The sequence below is a fragment of the Lagopus muta genome, chromosome 5 (genome assembly GCF_023343835.1).
Source record: "Lagopus muta isolate bLagMut1 chromosome 5, bLagMut1 primary, whole genome shotgun sequence".
Taxonomy (NCBI): Eukaryota; Metazoa; Chordata; class Aves; order Galliformes; family Phasianidae; genus Lagopus; species Lagopus muta.
Genome location: NC_064437.1, coordinates 26522541 through 26541679, shown reverse-complemented (window position 1 = coordinate 26541679; position 19139 = coordinate 26522541). Strand labels below are relative to the sequence as shown.

Genomic DNA, 19139 nt, shown 5'->3' with positions numbered 1-19139 from the left:
CAAAACACGGCGCTGGAATTGAACCAGCAGGCAAGAGCTTACCGAAAGCATTCAGTATTTATTGGTCTCCTCCCTTCCAAAAACCCAACTCCTAGAGGAATAATGTCAGATCTGTAATACCTGTCCTATGGCGTAGGGGAGAGAAAGAAAACGTGCCAGAGGTAAGAGCATATCTCACTTAAATACAAATATAACACAGTTACTCAGAAAACCCTCAACCATGCAACAGCACAGGCACTGCTTTACCAGAGAAGCAGTGTTAACAAGATTTGGTGTTCAGTCCTCAGAGCGTTCCCCTCTGCCCAGCACCCACTCCATGCTGGTCAGAGCACTTCAGCAGGGCTGGTTTTGAGCATCAGAGAGCTTTGGGCTTTATTTTTCCCCTGAAAAGGTATCAGAAGAAAGCTGGAAATGGTGTCAAACTAAAGGTGGGTCCACAGGAAAGCAGTGGGTGGGTGTAGGGAGCACCGTTGTCTTCAGTTCTTCCAGGAAAGATTTACAGTAGAAAAACCTCGTGCACAATGACTCGCATCTAGCGTGCTTTGGGAACATCCAGCACCATACATGTAGGATGGGAGGGAATGGGCAGCACCGAACCAGAGGTGGAGAAACATTTGAGACATTTTCAGTATCCTTCACCAGGTCAAATTAGGATGCTGGCACTGCAGCAAGGATGGGAATGGGCTCTGGCTCTCAGATACCAACACTTGTCTGCAGTCCCCCACAGAAAGCTCCTGTGCCTGGGATGAGAGTCATCCCAAATGCTTGCACAGAGCAAACATGACCTTGCTCTCCCTGAGCTCTGGGACACCCAGGAAGCTGCCAGGAACCAAAGCAACCAGTCTTGGAAGAAAAGGTTGTGTCTGTGTGTCTGTGAGAGAGAGAGGATGCTAGGGAAACCTGTGTTTGCCCAGAAAGACCTTTGATGGGAAAACCATCCCTTCAGGGCTGGGCAAAATAAAAACCACCTGCCTGAGGAGCCTGGTGGAAAACCTGCAGCTTTATGAAAAGGGTCATCAGTGGCACCTGCTGCTGCTGAACCCCTAAGCCACATTCAAAATGGCACCAGCAAATCCCAGCCCACAAGTGGGCATCTTCCTCTTGAAATTGAGGGACGGATCGTTTTGAAAATCAGAGACTCTCCAGGTCCAGTGTGATGTGAACTTCAGCTGCAGCACTCGTGAACTGCAGGCACTACCCTGAGCCTGGGAGTAAAGATAAGTCCAACAGAACCAAGCTCAGCTTCTCCTGCCAGGTTTTGTGGGAGCAGAGGGGCCTGGCTCTTCTGCTGTGAACTGACATGGGCTGCAGCCTCCCAGTGCTGCCTCAGGGTAATTCGATGGCTTTTGTGTTGTAGCAGCCAGGAGGAAGGCTCCTCTGGATATCCTCCAGGTTCCTAATGTCTGCCAGGATCTCATCGATGCTGCTGTCCAGTTTCTGTACCCGGACCTTCTGTAGAGTGGCTCTCTGCTCAAGTTCTGACATCTGTTCCTTCAGCTGGTTGGTTTTGGTTTTGGCTTTGCTGAAATTCAACTCGAGCTGTTTCAGGCCCTCTTCATCCACAGCACCAGGCTGGTCTGTAGCACAGGAGGAAAACAAGGAAGAGAGAACCATGAGTGGAGCCTGAAAACTAAATCCTCCCAGCTACTTCAGCTCCATCCACAGGTGCCGTTTTCCCAAGAAATACTGAGTACCCCCACCCAGAGCCCAGCAGTACCCAGATTTCAGCTGCACACCACAGCAACATGATAAAACCTACTCATCAGACGCAGCAGCTCCTCTAGGATACCCAATGTCTCCTGCACCACCACCCCAGCCTGGCCAGCCTTGGTATGGACATCTTGAGCTTCCTTGGTAGTCTGGGGAAAGAAAGACAGAAGCTGTAAGGCAAACTTTTGCCCAAAATTCAACAGAGAAGCATGCATACTACGGGAGCCAGGGACCCACCTCCTGTATCATGGCAGCATCTGCCTCAGCTTCTGAAACCTTGCTCTGAAATTCTCCATCCACTTCTTTGGCGTCATGCTGCAGAGCTGCCACTGCCTTCTCCAGCGCGAGGACCCCGTCGGCTGTCTTGTTGGCCTCCAGCCTCAGCCGCATGATCTCCTGGGGGAGGCAAAGGCACGATGCTCAGGGACAGAGCAGTCAGCCTGGGTGCACTGGGACGTGGAGCTGTTGGGACCTGGCTCCTTCCACAGACCTGAGACCACCACAAGGTGGCTAAAGCGATTTGCCACAGAGATCCCCATTGGATAAACCTGTCTGCAGAACTCCCCACGCACTCACTCATTTAGAATCAGCTCAAGTATCTCTACACACTCCTCTACAAGCAAGTCGACACAGAAGTAAATGCATCAGGTCCACTGCAAAGATGGTTGAAGTTACAGCCATCTGCTCCTCCATGGCACCATCATCAGGGCCTGTCCTCACCTTCTGGATCCCAAAGGTGATCTCTTTCGCTTCCCCTGCAGTGCTGCTGGCTGCCTTGGATTCAGCAGCAGCATTGCCCAGGATGGCTTCAGCTCTGTCAGTCTTCTCCTTGGCACTTGCCACCATGCTGCTGATAACTGGGAGCCTCCTCATTGCATCCTCAGCTTCCCTTCTCTTGTCATCTGCCTGCAAGTTAAAACCTGAAAGAAACACATAAGAAAATGGAGCAGAGCATTACATTGTGAGAACTCATGAGGCACGGAGAAGGAAGAGCTCTCCTGTAGTCCTGGCTTGGTTTAGACAACTTCCAGAAAGCCTGACAACAGTGGGGATAGGACAGAAAGGAAGGGAAGTGAGCAGTTGCCAAAGAGAACTTGCTATGGGTGTTTTCACTTTCTCGTAGGAGCTGTTGGACTGGCTGGAGCACTGAGAAAGCCACTGGACCCTGAGGACACATTTCCCCACAGTAGATCCAACCCAAAGCAGGATGTGATGCTCCCACCTTGCTTTGGAGTGCACTTCTGGCAGAGACCATCAGCATCCTGCCCAGCATGCTCCACTGCAACATGAGACTTGGGTGCAAGGGAGGGGTCAGAAGGAAAAAAATTACCACGCAGGCTCTTCAGGATCTGTTCCACTTCATAAAAGGTGGCGTTGCCAGCACTCACAGCCTGCAGGGCTGTGCTCCTGGCAAGGTTGGCACGGGACAGCAGCTGAGTCAGCATCTGTGACAGACCAAGAGGACACAGTGAGGTGAAGGACACGCCAGAGGAACATCCCAGAACAGTCACAAGAACCACAACGGCCATCTGCAGGGAGCTGTGCAGAGAGAGAAGACCCACAAGCCTGTTCCCACATGCCTGCTGTTGCCCCTGAATCCAGGTGAGCACAGTCTGATCCATCAGCAGAGGCTTCTATGAGTGCCCCTTGATTGGCTCAAGCTGCTGTGAGCCATCCTAGCTCATATCAGTCCTGGGGCATGTCATTAACCTGCCTCACGTGTAGGAGGTGTGCTGGTGGGAGCCTGCAGCTCCATGTACATGGGGTATCAGCCCATGTCTTACCACTCTCTCGCCTTCTCCTCTCTGCAAGAGCTTCTTGATTTCCTCCTCCCAGCGGCCCATGCGGCTCTGCAGCTGCCTGTACTGTGCCATGTAAGTATCCACCTTGCTCAGAAGAGCAGCTGCATCCTGCTTCAATTGGGCTGCCTCCCCCTGGAACACAAAGAGGGGGTCACTGCTTCGGAGGCGCAGTGTCACCCTACTGCTCACAGGCAAGTGAGGAATGGGATGACATGTGCCTGGCCAGCTGCAGTGGGGCCCTGGAGAGGGCTGAGCTGTGGAAAGGGCAGCAGGGAGGGCACAGTGAATGAAAGGGGATGTCCTGGTCCCACAGGGACAAAGCACTCACCTCAAAGGACCCAAAACTGGTCTTGGTCAGGCGGGACAGAGAGCTGAGGAGCATCAGGCTGCTCTGATAAGCCTTGTCTGCCTCAGTGGCTATCCTATTGGCATCAGCCTCCAGGCCTCCAGCCAGCGACTTCAGCTCCTCATACCTGTGCAGACAGAAGAGTGAACCCAAGGGCAATCCCAAGTCCTACCATCCTGCATCCAAGTTTCTGAAACCGTAGCCAGGGATGCAGGGAATGGGGCATGGAAACAGGCCTCCACCTCACACCCTTTTCCCTCCACTTACTTCCTGAGCAGCCCTTGCAGGGAGCCTGGCACCTCTGCCTCCCCGCTCACAGCTGCCTGCAGCAGCTCCAATGCCTGCTGTGAGTCGTCCTGTGCTCCCTTTGCCGCCTGCTCAATGATGTTGGCTGCCTGCATGTGGCTGAAAGGCACAGGAGGGTCCTTGTCATAAGGGCTGCACACTCAAGTTCCCTCCTTCAACCTCCTTTGTGGTTTTATCAGGTTCTTGCAGACAACATGATACATGTGAGAATGAGTACTCACACCCTGGGGTCGTCTGTGTTTCTTGCCCCTCCTGCATTCCCCAGGGTAGGGGAGCACAGGGAAAGAGGCTGATGCTGCCTGCTCCAACTGCATGCCCACAGGCCAAACTCTGGCCAGGAAAATGCTTCCAAAACACCCCCCCCAGCACCACTCCCAAAGCAAGCAGAGCACAGCAAAGGCAACCCTGCAGACACTTCTTCCCCTCCTTTGGGACTTGTGCAGAGCTCGTGGAGCTGCAGCATCGTGTAAGGCCACTGAATAGGGAGCTCCTGGGCCCCCTGCCCTCACTCAAGGAGTGGCTCACCTGTTGGCTAGACTCAGAGCCTCCTGGGCCAGAAGCAAGATCTTGTTTGAGCCTCCAGGAAAGTGTGAAACTGGGATAGCCTGGGGGGAGAGAGAGGTGTGAATGCTCTTCCCTGTCCTTGCTTCCGATTTGGCAAGGAAATTAGTAACTGTGGCATGCTGAGCCTCCAGAGCCACCCTGATCAGCAGCTCCTGGCTTCCCATAGAAATAGCCTGCCATATTCAGGGTTTGAAGCATGGCACATACTCAAATACACGCACACATTCCCTTACCGCTCGGCTCAGAGAGGCTCCACTGCGGCTCAGGTCCAGCCTGGCTGTCTCCAGCAGCCGCCGGGTGTCCTGTACCTGCCTCTCATACTGCCTGCCCAGAGACATCAGCCTCTCCACTGCTGCCTTGGCGTCATCCAAGCCACTCTGGCAGGTAGACCCTTGTCCTTTCATCCTGGTCACACGGCTTTCCAGGGATCTGTCGGAAGCTGGTGAGAAGGAAAGAGACATGCAATAGTGAAAAGAAACTCAAAGGCAGAGACAGCAAAACTGTGCAGTGACACAGATTGCTCTTTCCCTCGGACTTTTGGTGGCCCCATGCCTTGGGCATGCTTGGAGAAATACAGAAAACTACTCCAGACTGTCATCTTCTGCATGATGCCTCTGCACAAAGGACTAACGTCCTCTCCACCCAGAAGCAGATCCCCATCAGCTGCTTCCCCAGCCCTGCCTGATGGCAGCCATTACGTGGTACCTTGCAGGCTGAGGGCTTCTCTGAGGATGGCCTGCAACGTCTCCTCAGCCAGCTGCATCTTCCCCTCCAGCTCCTGGCCCACAGCTCCACCTCCAGCTTGCACCTCTGAGGAAAGCAGTTCCAGCTCCCGCAGCTGCTGCAGGTACAGGTCCACCTGCAACCACAGAGGATCAGATCATTGGATGCTGGGTGACTGCCTCAAAGATTCTCAACAGCTGGAGCATCAGCACAACTCTGCCTGAAGAGCAGGAACCCACAGCCCAACCCCTGAGAAGGACAGGCAGATGGATAGGTGGGCACTCACCTGGGCTTTCACTTGGCTGTAGCAGGCTGGGCACTCGCTCTGCTCACAGTTGGGGCCCCCAAAGCCAGGTTTGCAGATGCAGCTCCCATCATTCCGGCATGTCAGGGGCTCAACCCCTACTGAGTTGCAGCTGCAAGCTGCACAGTAAGAGATCAGTGGCCAATGACCCTCTTCCATTTGGTCTGTGCACATCTTTCCACCCGCTATCCTTCCTGATTCTCCCTAACTTTCCTGTATCTCATCTGCAGGTGTGTCTCCTCCCATTCTGGTGAGAGAGACCTGGCTGAGAAAAACCACTGGTCTTGGGAGAGTGCACTGAGCAAACACCACTCAGCGCCTCCACCAGGGTTCTGGAGCAAACACTGAAGGCCACAAGGCCAAGTGCAAATACATCACATCCTCCCCTTTAAGCTCTCTTGCACTCCAGCATGGATTTCCTTACTCATCCCCAGTGCTGTTACTCAAACCGTGCCCACCAAGATGCTCCTGCTTGGCCCCAGGGAGCTGCTCTGTGGCTGCTGAAACCTCCTGCACCCTGCGGCCACCACAGTGCAGCCCCACACACCCATCCCCACCCTCGTACCCTGGCACTTGTCAGCAGGGTTGGGGGCCAGGGGGTTCCCAAAGAAGCCATCCTTGCAGCGCTCGCAGTGGAAGCCGGCCGTGTTGTGGATGCACTTGAGGCACTCTCCTGTCCGGCGGTCGCAGTTCCCCACAGCGTTGGGCTCCACGTTGCCATTGCACTGGCACGGCTGGCATGGCTGGGAGGCTGCAGGATCTCCAAAATAGCCGTCAGCACAGAACTCACAGCTGGGCCCTGTGAAAGGGAGAGGATCTTGGACCAATGCTGGCGGCCACCTGACCGCAGGGATGGGGACACGGCTGACACCAAGGCCCACACGTGAGCATCACACCTCTCACAGGATGCCTGTAGGCTTCCACACCCTGCACATAAAGCTGACAACAAAATGGGCACAATGGCTTTCCCTAGGCAAATTATGATATGCTGGGGCCTCTAAGTTCTGTTCTCCTCCCTCCCCATCAGCCCTTTCTCCATCAACTTAATCTGTTTGCACAACAGCCTTTCCAAAAGATTGTATGAGCAGATGTATGCATGCATTACCAGGGCAGGGCATGCACATTTGCACAGCATGATGTGTCCCAGTGCTTTGCTGAAACACCTGATTACAAGCAAGAGTACGCAGGTGAGGAAGACGTGGGGAGAAGGCGTTGTCCCCCAGCTCCAAGCATCCCAGGCAGCAAGCACCCACATAATGCACATTAAGACTCCAGGGGATGGGCTAATGGCAGAAATGATCTGAGCCTTACCTGCAGCTCCAGGAGGGCAATGGTCACAGACAACTTCCTGGCCTGGCAGCACTGAGCAGCTCTGGCCATGGCCACAGGGACATGCCCTGCAGCTGTGCGGGGGTCGGGGCTCTCGGTAGGAACCAAATGGACAGCTGATGCTGTTCCCCACATTTTCATCTCCCGAGTAGCATTCACCTAAGGAAGGAGGGACAGGGCATGGGACAACCAGTTGGCCATCAGCCCAGCTGTCCCCTCTGTGGGACACCCTGCACGGCTCTGAAGATGAGCAACTCAGCCTCAGCTGTTCCCTTTGAATTGATACACAGGAGGGGACATACAGCATGTGAGGCAAAGGGGCTGAGGAGACTCCATTGAGGCTCCACCAAACCACATCACTGTTCAAAGTGAAAAGTGCACTGCTTTGAGCTCACACTGCAACACTGCAGGCTATTCTGACAACACAGGCAGCAAAACATTTCCACATCACTCACTGATGTCTGTTCCAGCCTCACACACCCAACAAGCTCAGAGAGGTCACGATTTTTCTTACCAGTATCCGGGTCACAGATCCCACCACTGTGGCAGTTGCAGGGCACGCAGATGCTGAACGGCCCCATGTGGGGTGCATCCCTCCTGTAGCCAGCAGCACACTGCTCACAGAACTGCCCTTGGTAGCCATCGGGGCACTGGCACCGCTCCACCCAAGGCGCGAGGATGCCTGCAGCAGGCTGTGCTGATACCAGGGTGATGTTGTCAATGTAGCCAGTGCCTGGTGGGAGATGTGGCACATCACCGCCAAGAGCCCAGCTGGGTCTGCGAGCCCCATATCAGCCCCTACATGCTGATCTCTGCAAGGTCAACTACAACATGCATGGGCAGATGGACCTTGGCCAAGGTTTTGCTTCCCTCCACCCATCGCTGTTGGCATCTAGCTTAAACAATTTGTGATATAGCTCTGCCCACGATACAACGCTTTTTAAAATACCTTTTAGCACAGCTGTGTCCAGCTATTTGTCTCCAGCAAGGAGAGCTGTGATGCCCCCTTGCTATCCACCTCACTTACTGTACTCCCCGAAGGTGGCTCGGATCCAGAGGGCCGTCAGGTTTCCCAGCAGCCTGCGGTATTCAAAGTGGTTCAGCCTGGGGCTCCACTTGCTGCCTGGGTGCTCGTCCAACCTGCACATGGGGCCAGGTGGAAGCAGTGTTCAGGAACATGGGATGTCCCAGCTGCTCTCTCCCATCTCCCTCCTGAGTCCAAAGCACTAGCACCCTCCTCCCACACAACTTGTACCAAGCACAGCACCCCTCCCAGTCCCAGAGCAGATCTTCTACAACCCCTCTTGCCCTCTCTTTGTCTATAGGGAGAGAATCATAGAATCATACAAGCTGAACCAGGTCCAAACAGGGTGACTATTTGAGCCTGACCACCTCTGAGGGACCATCACTGAATCCACAAGCTTCCAAAGCCTTTCTTCCACAATCCCAAGCACCCTGTCACCTGAAGGTGTAGGTCTGGCTGACACCACAGGGCAAAACCTTCCCGGAGGGCAAGAAGGGGGCAGTGACTCGGAGGCCACCTCCTTCAAGGATCACGTCATGCGGAGAAGGCAGCCGTCCCCCTCGGTCCAGGCGGTAATCGAAGGAGAGCGTCTGGCCATAGCTCAGCTGTTGGTTCCCAAGGAATTTGGCTGCATGGGGAAGCAGGGGAGAAGAGCAGAAGGAAGAAATTAAAGGCCTAAAGTCTTCCTTTCCTCCTAAAGTCATGCTCCACGAGGTCAGACCAAGTATCACTGTGCTGGCTGTCACCACTGCCACCTCTCAGGCAGTGGAAGCACTGGGGTACCACCTCCCTTCCCCAGTGTGGGCCCTTCATTCTGCTCATTTCACACCTTCCCCAGCCCCACAGACCCTTCAGTCACCCCATTCTCCCCAAACGAGCCCAGGCCTGGGCTCAGCTCCGTGCCATACTACCCATGCCTACCGGGTGCCACAAAGTACAGTGCTTCCCATCTCCTTGCTGCTATGAACACATCCTGGTGGCGTGGAGACCATTGGAGTTCAGCTGGGGACCTGTCTTCATGGGCAGCCGTCCATCCTTCAGGACCTGGAGGGAAAACAAGGAGAAGGCACCCCCAGTCAATCCCCTCCTGGTATGCCAGCCCTGAGGCTGTGGGGACATCCTGCTCAGCCTCACCTTGCTGGAAGTTGGAGATGATCTTGTGGACGCTGTAATTCTCAGCGCTGACACATGAGGACGAATGTCCATAGCAGAAGCATGGAGAGCACCCAGCCGGATTCCTGGCATCCAAGTTATAGAAGTTTTGTTTGCACCTAGAAAAGAAAGATGACATCACTTGCGTGCATTTTCTCCTCTCATGCTCAGCCTGCTGTAGGGCACAAACCTCCAGACACCCACCTGTTGCACTGCTCGCCAGTGACACCAACCTTGCAGATACAACGGCCCGAAACACAGTCCTCTGTGCCAGCTGGGTCACAGGCACACAGCTGGCTCCTGCAATGGGGACAGCAGGGACACTAAAGGGACCTTCAGCCCGGGCAGAGGCTCACCGCCCCAGCACAATTGTCGTATGAGACATCAGAGAATCTCCCAGAGGGATAACAGTGGGACAAAGTGAGCATGAAGAGGACGCAGCAGTGATGCCCCAGCGCAGGACAGCCCCGGTACTTACTGCCCATATCCCTGGCACCCGGCCTCAGAGAGGGAATGGAAGCCCGGCTGGCAGCGGTCGCACTTCTCGCCCATCACACCAGGCCTGCAGCTGCAGCGGCCGTTGTTGTCACACTGCGTGCTGAGGGAGCCTGTGGGTGGTGGGACAGGGAGGTCAGGGAGGTGCCACCATCTGCCTGGTGGGATGTCCTCTGGATGCTTCCTGCCTATCCCCAGAGTGAGGGCATTTTGCAGCACCTCCTGTCCCCATGTGGGCTCCGAAATTACTCTTTCATTTTTACAGTGCAATTAAGGGACCTCACAAATCCTGCCAAACATGGCAACACACAGAATCCTTAGGTCTGACTCATGAGGCCAGGAAAAGACTCAGCTCCCTGTGTTTGGGCCTGGCCAGCACCCTCTGTGATAAGGACATGAGCAGTTTGCCATGGGGCCTCTGGTCCTGGTCACCTGCCAAATTCAGGACAGAATTTGGCAGGCTCCCTCCTGGGCGTGAAGAGATCTTGCCACAATACAGCTTGTTTGGGGAATTTTGGGGTTGTTTCTCCTCTTTTCCTTCTCCCACCATCCACAAGGTCTGCAGAACCCAGCTTTGCACAAGTGTGAGCTCATCTAATGGCATCGGGCATCACCAGAGGAACCTCTTGAGCATCAGCGGGTGTCACACCATGCTGAGAAGAGCAAGGGGTTGGATCCAGAGAGGCAGCACAATTTGCTGACAGTGGATGGACACCACCCCTCATCCCTGGTTGGAAAACAAAGCCAAAACCCAACTGTAAGCACACTGGTCCCTGTGGGTGCCCCATACCCTGGGGGTGGCAGTGGCAGGGCAGGCAGCAGTCCCCATCCCGCTGGCGGTAGTATCCCTCCTTGCAGCGCTCACAGCGGGCACCCGCCGTGTTGCCCAGGCAGCCGAGGCAGCGATACCCATTGCCCGTCTCCATCAGGAGCTGCCAGTCGAAGACACACTGCCTGGACATCCCGTTGCAGTCACAAGCTGGAGAAAAGAAAAGAGCAGCATCCGAAGAGGGTTAGAGGGATGAGTGTTGAATATGAAGCTCAACCACAACCCAAGGAACATAGAATTGTCCAGGCTGGAAAGACTGGTAAGATCATCCCAGTCCAACTGTCAGCTCATGCCTGTGACCACTCTAGACCATGTCACCCACCCTTTTCTTGAGCACCTCCAGGGACGGTGACCCCACCACCTCCCTGGGCAGCCTGTGTCAGTGCATCACCACTCCTTCTGAGAAGCCTTTCCTCATACCCAACCTGAACCTGCCCCGGCACAACTTGAGGCCACCACCTCTCATCCTATCTCTGTTACCTGAGAGCAGAGGCCAATTACACTTCACCACAGCCTCCTTTCAGGCAGTTGTAGAGAAATGAGGTGTCCCCTGAGCTCCTCTTCTCCACACTGTCCCATCCCATTCCCTCAGCCACTCTCCATCATACTGTGCTCCAGACCCTGCACTGCTCAGTGCCCTTCTCTGGGCACACTCATCTCCATGGCCTTGCCCAGGTCTTCTCATGAAACCAGCTCTCATCTATTTGCCAAGACCTCAGTTACCAGCACTACAGCATTTAAGTGTGAGCTTTATCTGAGATGAATTTTCCAGCTCCTCAGAATCACAAAGGAGAACAAATTACAGAATCATAGATTATCCTGTGTTGGAAGGGACCCATAAGAATCACCAAGTCCAACGCCTGGCTCCACACAGGACCACCCAAAACTCAGACAGTATGTGTGAGAGCACTGTCCAGACATTTCTTTAACTCTGACAAGCTGACCCATGACCACTGCCCTGGGAAACCTGTTCCAGTGCCCTCCACCGTTTGGTGAAGAACCTTTTCCTAATATCCAACCTGATCCTCCCCAGTTGCAGCTCCATGCCATTCCCTCAGGTTCTATCACTATCATCAGAGAGAGGAGATCAATGTCTGCTTCTTCATCCCACATCACAAGGAAGCTTCAGTTTGCCATGCGGTCTCCCCTCTGCCTGCTCTGTGGCCTGAACAACCGAGGGACTTCAGCTGCTCCTCGTGCATCTCCCACTCTAGACCCTTCAGTATCTTTGTAACCCACCTTGGACACCCAGTTTTAAGTTCTTCTTGTACTGCTCCCAGCCAGCCCAGCCCTGCCTGGAAGTGTTGCTCCCAAACCTGCTTCCACCCCATTATCACAGCTCAGGAGGGAGGAGCTCTGTTTCCCAGGGGCCTCCTCAGGACCCCAGGTGCAGTCCCAGACCAATAGACATGGATGAGGCCCAAGAACAAGAATCCTCTCTCCCCAGGCTCCTGTGGCACAGCTCAGCCCTGGCAAACAGCCCTACAGCCCTGTTCTCCTCCTCTGGGGTTCCTGGGGCCATGCAGTGCCTCCTGGCTCCATGCTGCAATGCTGCCAGCTGCCTCGCACGCCCATTAGTGCACACATACCAGACAGGCACACTCAGTGAGCAGCTGCTGACGAGAAGGAAGATGACCTCATGCACCAGCAAACAGGGATGGAGGTTTCCCAACCCTGGCATGCTCAGCCCTTCGGTGGGACCAAGAGAAGAGCTTTCGTGGACACAGCCAGCAACCAAAGGACACAGAGCACAGAAACAATCCAGCACAGGAATGCAAAAAGAACATGAGGTTGTTTATACTCAGTGCTTCCACTCCCTACCTGCGTGCTCGGAGTCAGTCCCCTCCCCACCCCTCCATGCAGAGGCACCGATCCCCACCCACACCTCACCCTACATGATCCGAGGGCTGGTGCCAAGCACAGCTCCCACAGGGAACAAATGCCTGTTTTCAGGCCTTGCTCCAAGGCTGGAGCATGTTCGGGGCCAACGCCCAGCTTGGCATGAATTCCAGGTTCACTAACACGAAGCCATTTGAGACACCGCTGCCCCATGTCATTGGTTCTGTTGCTGATCTCCTGGAAGCCTATGGGCTCCAGCAGGCAGCCAGATGCCCCAAGGCCCCACCATCATTCCCTGACTTTCATGGCTGTGGTGAAGGGGCTGCTCTGGAGGGCAAAGGGCCTCACTGGGATGTGGAAAGCCTGGGGCACGCACCCAACAGGATGTCACATCCAAAGCTTCCACCCTTTGAGCACAATGATCAAAGTTGGTTGCCGTGCTGGTGCAAATTCCAGCATCAGATTGGCTTTGAGAAAGAACAGAAACCTCTGTTGGCTGCAGGGCACTGAGGAGCCACTAGCCCAACCCTTATGAGCCCATCCATCAGGAGCCCTTCTTCCATCAGACTTTCCACATAGCAAAGCCATTGCAGCAACGAAACACAACCCCTGTGCTTTGCAGCTCTGGCCTTCCCAGCATGGCTCAGATGTCTCACAGCCAAAGGAGCCAGCAGAGGTGGGAAATAAAAACCTGTACCAGGATTCTGAAATGCAATTATGGCTGCTGTAGTAATTACTCAATTAGCAGGAAAACCTAATCAATCTGTCCTTTAAAAACCCGCTCATTCAGCACTTATTTTTCCTTATCAGCTTCCACCACACTCAAATGAAAGCTGATACCAAAGGACCTGCTTCGAACCCAGCAACCACATTTCCAAGCAGCAGCAGCATGACAGACACAGTAAACAATCCTGAAGTTGCTCAGCATTTATGAAATACACGTGATTTGGATCTTTGGGCTCCATGCGTCCCACAAGCTGCCAGCTCGCACAGACACAAGCCCTTCATGTGCTGCTGCACAGAGTCAGGTCCTGCATGTCCCCTGCTCCTCCTTGGGCACAGGGACACACCGCTTATCGGGCAGCAGACAAACAGGCAGCCCTTCCCCAGGCAGTCCTCCTGCTCACACCCACGTCCCACCCAGGCAGCCAGGCTTTCTCCAGAAAGCAATAAAGGAATTACACCTAACAAGTTATTTAAAGGAGACGCAGGTTAAAGAAAAAAAAAAGAAAAAAAAAAACCAACAACAACGGAGCGATTCCGGGAATCTAACTCCAGAGGAAACCTCAAGAAAAGCACCTACAGGTCCAGGTTTATCCCCAGCGATGGAGTGGGAACCAGCAGAAGAGCACCACTGGTCCCAAATGGCTCACCATTACCGGGGCCTTAAAGCTGAGCCCCCAGCCTTCCCCAGCCCTCACCTTCTCCTCCGCTGGTGCTCAGGGCTGCAGGCAGCAGGGACGCAGCCAGGGCAAGGAGCCAGCACACGGCCATCGCTGCAGCCCCAGGGTGGGCGCTGGGCACGCGGAGCCCCAGCTCCAGGCTGCTGCTCTTAGGCTTTGCTTTTCCTTTTTTATCGGCTGCTCCACCTGAGTCACTCCCAACAGGAAGAGCGCGTGTGCCCGGCTCTGACTCACCGTGAGCAAGGAGCGCCCAGCCTGGGGCAGCAGGCAGGCACACACGTGCCCGCTGCCTTTGGGCTTCAAGATGCAGCACCCTGAGGGCATCCCGATGGCATTGTCCTGGGGGAACAATATGATTCCCAATGAGGCGGTCCCTACAGCTGCCCATTGTCCAGCTCTATCCCATCCGTCCAGCTCTTTCCCAGCCATGTTGCTTCTTCCCCAGGCAGCTCTGAACACAAGGCTGGGGCTGCCCGGGCATGCACAGAGCAGAGCGGGATGGGATGAGATCACGGGAAGCCTGGGGAGGGGGGACAGGCACTGTCTGTGCAGCCTTCCATGTTGTCCAAGCAGCCCTGCAGGAGTGAGGCTGGAGGTAAGTGAGGACACGAGCAGGACCTGTAGCCAGAGGGTGCTGAGGGTGCAAAAAGCCCCTGAGGTCAACTTAGATATGTGCTAAGAGAAGACATCTATCAGGATTTACCAGCACCAGGTTCAGGAAATCCCCAGCTTTAGAGACGGGATGGAGGCTGGGAATTACCAAGATCTGTTATCTACATGTATCTGCTTTTACTCCTGAGATAGAACATGAGGTTATATAGGCCCTTGGCCTGACCCATTTCAGTAGGGTTTATGCTAGAAAAGGATGAGGAATGGATGCTCCAGAGCCCCACAGCATTTTGGTCTCAAGGAGAGCCACTGTGCTGCATGATACACGAGGGACAGTCCCACCTCACTCTTCTCCTGCACCTTGGGAAGACACAACTCTGTTTGCAGAGGAAGAGAGGGCAGGAGGACCTGGTAGGGACCCACATTGTGGCCCGTGGGAAGCCCACACAGGAACAGTTTGGTAAGAACAACATCCCTGTTCTTATCTCAACCCTTGAGCTCCTTTTTATCATATTTTCTCCCTCTGTTCCTGTGAGGAGGACAGCGATAGAGCAGTGTGGTAGAGCTGAGTTAGCCATCAGTGTGAAACCAACCCCCAGGTCCTCCTGCCCTGCCCACAGCCAAATACCAGGATAAATGGGATGATGGCACATGTGCTGCATCTGAGAACCTCTCCTACTTATCATCTTAGTCTGGCTGCAGTGGTCCACAGACACCAGCACCATTACATGAAGAAGTCCAACAAGCTCACCCCCAGCCCAACGCCCCATTTACCTTTCCACAGTAAGGACTGAAACTCAGCCCAAACAGTGCTGATTCACTTCTCATTCCAGAGCTAACAGATCTGGGGTTCATAATGCTTACGTTTCCTTTCTCTTCTACAGTGCCCCACAGCCTCCATCCACATGCTCACATAGCCAGCAATGACTCAGGGCTTCCCCAGGTGCCTCCTCACACTGCAGTGATCTCATGGGTGCAACCAGCCTGAAGTCACCAAATTTTTGTGACTTCCTTTGCCAAATGTACCTGCCTCCGCAGACTGATTCAACTCTCTTCTACAAACAGGCTGCTCCTTTCTAATCCCATATACTGGGTCTTATTATAGCTCACAACAAGGAAGTCAGCTTCACAAATATGCTGGTGGCATGTTGACTTCTGGCATTGAGATTGTCTTATCTGATTCTCCTATTGTTTTTTGAGGAGCAAAACAAAAACACAGTGTTGGCATCAATTTGGCAGAGTCCTTTTGGGTTTGTTAATCCCTGTAATGGAATGCACTGAATCTGTTCTCCAAAACCCAAATTCTTGGCTGAGTTCTCCCTTAGAAAACCTCTCTCACCAGCAGGAAGCTTCCCCCAAGACTCACAATTTCCCCTTATCCATCTCCTCCACATTACTCCTCCTGTCTCGCCGTTATCACCCCGCCTCTGACTTCACCTCTACAAACAAGCACTGACACAGCTCTCTCCTCAGTCATTTCTGCATATTTGCTTTGGTTACGTTCACCTTGCCATCCTCCACCATTATCCTACCTCTGAAAACAGCATCAATACGTGCACAGTGCCATCCAAAGCACATTTCTGAGGACCTTGCTTTTTAAAGCACAGCAGACTCAGAGCAAACTGATGCCTGCCACCTTCTCCTGAAGAAATGTTGCCCTTCATCACCCATGGCAGCACTGTTTGGAGAAGGCCTCATGCAAACATGGTTGGCTGAAATAATAACACTTTTGAGAGTAAAAGCAAGGTAAGCAGCAGTAGGCATTTGGAGGCACGAAAGAGTGATGATCAGCAGATGTTATAGCAGAGCAACATTACCTCATTGGAGAAGCTGGGCTTGCACTTCCCTTTCCCTCTCAACATCAGAAGAGTCCTTCTGAAGCTGTCCTTCACTCATCCCCTGTAACAGGGCTAAGGAAGCTAACATTACTGCTACAGGGAACCATACCAAAATGAAGCACTCCAAAGATACATCGAATCCACAAAACACTCTGAATCGTGCTGATTCTCACTGGTTCTAGACACATGAAAACCACAGTCATATTGGTGTGGCCTTACCAGCAAGCCCCTATGGGCTTCTCCTTCAGGAGTTATGAAGGTGTGGATTACCTGCAGATGTGTGCTCGCTTGTTTTCCTTCCAGATGTCACTGCACCATAAGCATGTGTTCACCTACACACGTCCACCATCTTCCATTGTATGGAGCTTTCTTCTGGCCTCACGGCAGCACTCGATCCTTCCATTTGTGCCTTTCTTGGTAGGGAAGGCTCAGTGATAGAACTCAGCAGGCTCCTAAGTGCATGGCCCGCTGGTAAAGCATAGACTTCAATCTCTGGCTTGCTAGGCAGGTGCCTTTGCTATGGGCCTTGCTGTGCTCTCATGGATGAATTTCCATGGTATGTATGGTGTTATTCTGCAGTAAATCAGGCATTTACCCTGAAATTGAGCTATTTCATAACCCAGTACCTAAAGCAGAACTCCAACATTATCAGCTAATCCTCTAAACCCCTTGCTCAGGAAAATGCATGCTTTCTTCAGGAGACATCTTTGGGCACTTGCAAGGCTTTTCTTAACATTCCTGGCTTATTTGGACCCACAGCTCAACAGCTGGGGCAGCCCATGTTCATTTTGGCCAGGCAGAGAGCTGTAGGATTAGGGCAGGGGCACAGCGAAACCCCCGGGCCTGGCTGTGCTCAGCATGCCAGCTGCTCTGTAGGACAGCAACCAGTGCCCCAACAGAGCCCACCAGCGGCGCTCACCACTCCCACTTGTTCCTAAAGCCAACAAGGCATCAAAATATTGCTGCTAATGCTTCTGATAGCTCAGGGAAGCCAAATCCCACACGCTACACGTTCCCCCTGGGTTACAGGGCCGGCTGAGAGGAAGGATGCCCGGCGGTGACGCATCCTGCGCTGATGACAGCCGCAGGGCCGCCCGGCTCCTCGCCTCAGGGCTGTGGCAATGAGCAAGCAAGGCAGGGCAGTGGCAGCATGCCAGGCATCGCCTTGCCCTGCCCAAAGGAGACACGGACAGATGGACACGTGGCAGGCGGGGAGATAAGGGGTGCTGGCATTTCCCAGGAAGGCCCCTCCTCAGGAAGCCTTCTGGGCACTGGGGCTGAGAGAAGGAAAGCCCCCAGAGCATGGCATTGGAAAGGTCTCTCCTGATGAGGACCTCAGTGCTGAACCCAGCCCACACAGAGCAGAAATCCTCAGATTCTCTCTACCTGCGCAGTGAAACATCAGTAGTGGCTATTCCCCCTACCCCAGGGAGAAAGCCCTTTGTCAGCTCTTCTGGATGGACTGGAGCATTCAGACACTTCACAAGCTTCTGTAGCTCAGCAATACACTGAACCTGGCACAGCCACCAGTGAGCAGGACCCCCAGGTGCCCACCTTCCTTCTGTTGACCATCATGACAGCCAGAGTGCTCAGCATCATCTCCTGCACTGGAAATAGCACCTCATGATGGAGATAACACCCAGGGACAGCTGGAAGCATCCTCAGGTTTCCCCCCATGCAGCACAGTGGGCACTGCCAACCTGCTGCTCTTAACAGAGCCTTGGCCACAAGGGAGCAGAGAAGAATCTCCAGTTATAGGTTTTTAAGCTATTATCTCTATCTCACATATTTTATATATACATCCACACACACACACAGCTTCATCAACACTGAGGTGTAAAACCCAAAATGCAGTAATACTGCATCCGGATTGGGAATCCATCAGCAGCAACTGCAGTTTCAGAATAAAGCTGCAACCAGACAATCTGAAAATGGTGAAGGGGGGAAGAACAACTTAATAGTTGAGAAGGGATTAAGTATAATGCAAGTTAACGAGATGTGTGTGCATTTTCTTCTGCTGAGAAAAATAAAAGAAACCCGAACGTAGACTGGTTGGATTTCAAAGCTGGGCTGTCTGCTATCACAGTAATCTGTCCTGACATTCAGAACATTCAGAATTTGAGAATAAAATTTCTCTATTCTTGCAAATAGGACTGGTGAACAACAGAGAGCTCTTGGCAGTTCCAGTGAAAGGAATGCCAGGCCCTTTATTTTGGGTCTCTTTTCCCCCTGGAGGCAATCCTTCTGCCCCAGCAGCCCCTCTTCAGCTGGGATGGGACAGGACTGCTCCCCTACAACACAAGGAACCACCCCTCCCACCTTCCTGTCCTGCATCTCACCAACAGCTCACGCACATTTCTTACAGACTGGAAGAACCACAGCTCAAAACTCCTTGCAGCCATAGCAATCCAACACTGGACATCACCAAATGAGAAGCAAACCCTGGGATGGAAACCAAACCCCACCAAAAAAAAAAAGCAATACTTGAAAGAATCCCGAGGTATAAGGGGTTACAAATATTCAGACTTTATTATAAATAAGAAATACTGTTTTATACATAAAAACTGCAAGTGTTGCATTTTGTTCACCGCCCCAGACAGCGAGACCACAGATTAAGGCAAAAAGCTGAAGTGAAGGCACGTACTGTGGGGCCACAGTCAGGAATGGAGTGATGAGGGACCGACACGCGCTGCCATCCAGCACTCCACCAGCAGCCATCTCATCATCACATCACGTACAGAAATAACTGGACTTATACAATGAATAATGGCTGTAATGCAGTAGTGATTAAGAGATCGCTTATAAAGACTTTTTTTTTTATTTAAAAATAGAATTCTGTTAAAAACAGCTTAACGACGACGACGAC

At 53.2% G+C, this 19139-nt stretch overlaps 1 protein-coding gene across 1 annotated transcript; it reads right to left on the bottom strand.

Moving 5' to 3' along the window:
- Positions 1-138: 138 nt before the first annotated feature.
- LAMC2 (laminin subunit gamma 2) lies at positions 139-13917 on the bottom strand. Its single transcript, XM_048944886.1, has 23 exons — positions 13845-13917; positions 10546-10734; positions 9739-9868; positions 9465-9560; positions 9243-9379; positions 9030-9152; positions 8547-8736; positions 8112-8224; positions 7599-7817; positions 7067-7243; positions 6321-6554; positions 5738-5874; positions 5434-5587; positions 4962-5167; positions 4690-4769; positions 4126-4263; positions 3841-3985; positions 3495-3644; positions 3041-3155; positions 2431-2630; positions 1948-2106; positions 1760-1859; positions 139-1577 (listed from the first exon to the last, which is right to left on the bottom strand). Exons 1-23 carry the CDS (start codon positions 13915-13917, stop codon positions 1327-1329), a joined length of 3516 nt encoding a protein of 1171 aa, XP_048800843.1. The 3' UTR covers positions 139-1326.
- Between the last annotated feature and the right edge of the window lie 5222 nt (positions 13918-19139).

What these genes read in the sequence shown, in the direction of transcription:
- LAMC2 (XM_048944886.1), bottom strand. Translation starts at nt 13,917, where the DNA reads ATGGCCGTGTGCTGGCTCCTTGCCCTGGCTGCGTCCCTGCTGCCTGCA. An exon ending in AGAAGCCCTCAGCCTGCAAG is followed by an intron (nt 5,168 to 5,433) that starts GTACCACGTAAT and finishes CCTTCTCACCAG; the next exon opens with CTTCCGACAGATCCCTGGAA. An exon ending in ATGCTGCCATGATACAGGAG is followed by an intron (nt 1,860 to 1,947) that starts GTGGGTCCCTGG and finishes TTCTTTCCCCAG; the next exon opens with ACTACCAAGGAAGCTCAAGA.